Source organism: Chlorella variabilis (assembly GCF_000147415.1).
Source record: "Chlorella variabilis unplaced genomic scaffold CHLNCscaffold_24, whole genome shotgun sequence".
NCBI lineage: Eukaryota > Viridiplantae > Chlorophyta > Trebouxiophyceae > Chlorellales > Chlorellaceae > Chlorella > Chlorella variabilis.
The window spans coordinates 351456-355914 of record NW_005435064.1 but is presented as its reverse complement, the minus strand read 5'-3'; the positions used below and the strand labels follow the sequence as shown (position 1 = coordinate 355914).

The window sequence follows — 4459 nt, the reverse complement described above, 5'->3', positions numbered from 1 at the left end:
CCGCTCACACCCAGACCCACGGCAGCCATGTTTTTGGCGCCCCTGCTGCGCCGCGGCCCTGGCTGCAATTCTTCAACTGACCTATACTGTGTTCTCCACAAATCTGTCGTGGCGTTTCGCCCCAACCGCCCGCCAGAGGGCGCACCAGCGCCCGCCGGGATGGCCGCCGCTGGCAGGTGTCGGGCGGGCGGCTCAGCGGGTGGGCGGGAGGCCTGAGTGTCTCAGACGACAGCTAACATGTGTGAGAAGTGGTGTGCGGGAGGAATGTACGAGATGTGCCCAATCCTGGGTACCAGGCCCCCTCCAGCCTGCTTTCTCCGGGACGGTGACCTGGGGTTCAGTCAGATAAAAGAATGGGCAGAAGGAGGAATGAGAAACAGCGGCGGCCGATCGCCACTTCGAGGAGCGCGGCACACGCATGACCATTTGCTTCTCGAACTCAATGGCAGCTCGAATCCAAAGCCCATTACGTATCAGAGGAAGAGGTGCGAGGGCAGGACAGGGCGGTACGACTGCCGCCTGGGAGTGCAAGCATCTCTCTATCCTGCTGGAGCTAAGAAATTCTCCCCTCATGCACCCAGTGGCCGCACGGGCAAGACAGCCGACACAGAAGATTGTTTTCGTGCCCGCGCAGCGTCAGGAGCATGCACACCTCTCCAGCGCCGACTTCGTGGGGTTGATTCGTCTGAACGACCGGCAGGCGGTGAGGCAAGGTGGCAGCGCGCATGCGGCTTTGAGCTGGGCCAGTACTGAGACCTGGGGGCTGGCAGCGGTGTACTTGGGTGGTTGCACCACCACCAGCAGCATTATGCTGCCCAGTGGGGTGCATGCCGGGAGGATCGGGGCGCTGGCTGGACTTGTTGGCCTTGCCTTTGTCCATTGCAGGCCCCTGCCCTCCAGGAGGGGGCCGCCATGACGCGGCGCGGCGGCCAGCAGGCCGGGCGGCACGGGCCGACGGGCCACAACGAGCTGTTCAAGGCGGAGGACCTCACGCTGCAGTGGCGGGAGATGCGCAAGGCGGTGAGCGGGCCTTCACTGACCGTGGGCTGGCCTGCGTCAGCTGACTGGGCTGGCAGGCAGAAGTGCGCAAGCACGATGTCAGCTGGGAGGGCACCTGCCCCCACAGCTGTCGGGCAGTGCCCGTGCCAGTGCGGGCACCCTCCGCCCCGAACCCCTTGCTTGCTCACCCCATCATTGGCCTGCAGGGCGCGGGGCTGCAGAACCTGGGCAACACCTGCTTCATGAACAGCGTGCTGCAGTTGCTGGTGCACACGCCTCCCCTCGCGGAGCTGCTGCTGTCTGGCGGGTTTGGACGCGTGCACAACGGCGCGGTGAACGGCTTCTACCCCATCCAGCTGGCGCGCGAGCTGGTCTCCCGCTCCCTGGCCCAAACCACCCGCAGCCCGCTGGCCCCCATGAAGTTCGCCAAGTCGCTTCGCCGCATCAGCAGGAGGTAGGTGCTGGGGGCTGGGTGGCGGGTGCGTGGCTGCTGCCTGCTCTGCGTCTGCGCGTTCAATCCTGCGCTTTTGGAGAGTGGGCGAGTGACGATCCAATTCTTGGTGAGCTGCATCGCCCCAGTCACTGGTGGCACCAGCGTATGACCATCCAACAATAGTCATAGTTACACAGACGCCCTTCCTCGACATTTACCCTCTGCCAATCTGCACCTGCTGCACGTGGGCCGCAGCTGTGCCGCCTCTCGTGTGCGCTTGCTGCGACAGGCTATGCACCCCATCAAGTCAGGCCATCGCACATTGTGTTCCACTCGGATCAGTTCCATCCGCCCCTGGCCCTGCAGCTTCCGGTTGGGCCGACAGGAAGACGCGCACGAGTTCCTGATAGCTCTCCTAGACGCCATGCACGAGGCCAGCATCGCAGGCATCACGCCCAAGCCGTCCCCCGAGCTGGCCCAGACCTCCTTCATCTACCGCATCTTTGGGGGGCGCATGCGCAGCCAGGTGTGGGCCTGGCGTGGCCAGCTGCATCCGCGGCTGCTGTGAGAGTGCTCCGTTGCGGCCCCTTTGCTGACCAGCACCCACACACCTTCGGCCTCCCTGCACACCCACCCTACCACCACTCACTCACGAGGAATTGCCCGCCCTCCTATCTGGTCGATATGGCAGGTCAAGTGCAGCGAGTGCGGGTACGAGTCCAACACCTATGACCCCTGCATCGACCTCAGCCTGGAGATCACACGTGCCTCCTCCGTCAAACGCGCGCTGGAACACTTCACCAAGGGTGCGCTTTGGGGCTGCGACTGGCCTGCATGAACAGCTTGCTGGCGTGCTGGCTGCTGGTGGGCCCTGCGCTGTGTTGGTGCACTCTGCCGTGCGGCAGCAAGCTGGATCCTTTGCCGCCGTCTGCAGGCGAGGTGCTGGATGGCGGCAATAAGTACAAATGCCCGCGACAGCAGAAGGCGGTGCGTGCGGTCAAGCGCATGACTGTGGATTCTGCCCCCAACGTGCTCATGATTCAGCTCAAGCGCTTCGAGTTCTCCTTCTCGGGCCACAAAATCAGCAAGAAGGTGGGGTGCCAAAGTGGGCAGGCGCAGAAGGGAGCACCTTTGGCTCTGCCTCCCCAACCTTCCTCGTTTCCTCTGTTCATTTCCTCCCCCACAGATCGACTTTGACCTGGAGCTAGACCTGGGGCCCTTCATGAGCGAGGCACCCCTTGTGCCTGCCCTGTATGACTTGTATGCCGTGCTGGTTCATAGCGGGCACAGCGTGCACAGCGGCCACTACTACGCCTATGTGCGTGCCCCGAACGGCATCTGGCACATCTGTGATGATACGCACGTGGCACAGGTCGGTGGGGCGGCAGCTGGTGCTGACAAGGGCTGGTTTGCTGTTCAATCTGGATAGATGGCGAGAAAGTGCTACTGGTCGGGGCGGGGGTGTGGAACTGCACCCACTCTTCCTTGTTCACATGGCCTGGCCTGCCCGCAGGTTGCCGAGCGGCAGGTGATGGCGCAGAAGGCGTACATCTTGTTCTACCTAAAGCGGCAGCCTTGCGCCAAACGGGCGCCGCTGTCAACCAGCAACAGGAGCGTGGCAATGGCAGCTGCGCCGTCGCCCTCTCCGACAGGCGGTTCCGCACCTGGAGCAGCGGCACCAGCAGCAGCGGCGACGCTGGCGCGCCGCCAGGATGTGCAGCAGCCTGTCCGGCTGGACGGGCAGCGTGGCAGCTCAGCAGCGACGCCAGCGTTGGCGCCAGGGATTGGCAGCAAGAAGCGCAAGCATTCAGAGGCTGCCACTGACAGTCTGCAGCAGCAGCAGCGCAACCGCCATGCCGTGCGCCTTTGTGCGGCAGAGGCCGATGAGCAGCAGCAGCTGAACGGACGCATTGGCAAAAGTCGAGAGCAGCAGCAGGATGGGCGCACGAGCAAGAAGCAGCGCCATGCCCTTCGGCAGCATGCGGCAGCACACAGCAGCAGCGACGCAGAGGTGCCCTTCGCCTCGCCTTTGCCAAGGTGAGTGGCAGCAGGGGCGGGTTGAGGTGGGTCCTGCACTTTTCTCACCATGTCCTGTGTGCACGAGAGGGGTGACGAAACGCACTGGGCACTGATTTTCACAGTGACTGACATGCATTCTATGGGGCCTCAGAAACCCCTCTACCGACCTCTCCTGCCGCAAGCGCCCATGCCGTGCAACACCCTGCATCTGCGACACGCCCGCATCCCCAATCCAATGGACTGCCATGGTCTCCATGCTGCAAGAGGCTGTGCCTATTCCAGCCGAGTTTGGAGCGCGCTCAACGGCTTGCTCCTCGCCGCAACGGTGGTGCAGGCTTCGCCCGCGAGTGGTGCCCTCTCCGCTGGCTGTGACAGCTGCTCTGGCGGTGAGCCGGCGCGGCGCACGGCTAGCCGAGGTTATCTCAATCAGCCAGCACCAAATGCTGCGCCCCAGGAGGTTGCTGCGGCAGAAGGGGCGGCTGAAGCGGTCGGCCGCGGCGGCAGCAGCGGCGGCAGCTGCCAGACGTGTCGAGCCGGCAGCATTCCCAGCAGAGGTGGTGCAACGGGAGGATAGGCCACGCGGTTCCGGCCCTGGCGGCAGCGCAGGCGCTTCTGTGGTGTCGGCACCAGACTGGCCCCCCGTTAAGCAGCAGGGCGCGACGGTGGGGGCAGCATCTGGTGCTGGAGTGGAGCAGCAGCAGCAGCAAGAGTATGGGCGCCGCCGCAAGCGTCGCCCGCCGCAGCATGAGGATGTTCAGCCGTCGGCAGCGCCACCGCGTGGTGCGAGCAGCGGCGGCCAGCAGGCAGATGACGTGCGTGCCTTTCTGCGTGGCAGCAGCGGCGGCACCCGTCTCAGGCTGGAGGCGTGGGACCATGCCGACATGGCAGACAAGCAGCTGCAGGCGAAGCTGTTGCGAAAGGTGTGCTATACGCCAACTTCAATGTAGGTGGGTGGGTGGGTGGGGGTGGCTGGCCCCAGGCGGGTGGATGGGTGGCGGAATGCCGGGT

At 64.4% G+C, this 4459-nt stretch overlaps 1 protein-coding gene across 1 annotated transcript in view; it reads left to right on the top strand.

Annotated features, from left to right (window-relative positions):
• Positions 1-912: 912 nt before the first annotated feature.
• CHLNCDRAFT_139325 (hypothetical protein) overlaps positions 913-4459 on the top strand; it is a gene marked incomplete at both ends in the record, with an annotated part of 4618 nt that continues 1071 nt past the window's right edge. The window contains 8 exons of the mRNA XM_005844196.1: positions 913-1020; positions 1206-1453; positions 1799-1958; positions 2124-2238; positions 2367-2524; positions 2619-2804; positions 2946-3469; positions 3786-4371. Coding sequence (XP_005844258.1) covers positions 913-1020; positions 1206-1453; positions 1799-1958; positions 2124-2238; positions 2367-2524; positions 2619-2804; positions 2946-3469; positions 3786-4371 — 2085 coding nt within the window. The remainder of the gene's footprint in view (positions 1021-1205; positions 1454-1798; positions 1959-2123; positions 2239-2366; positions 2525-2618; positions 2805-2945; positions 3470-3785; positions 4372-4459) is intronic.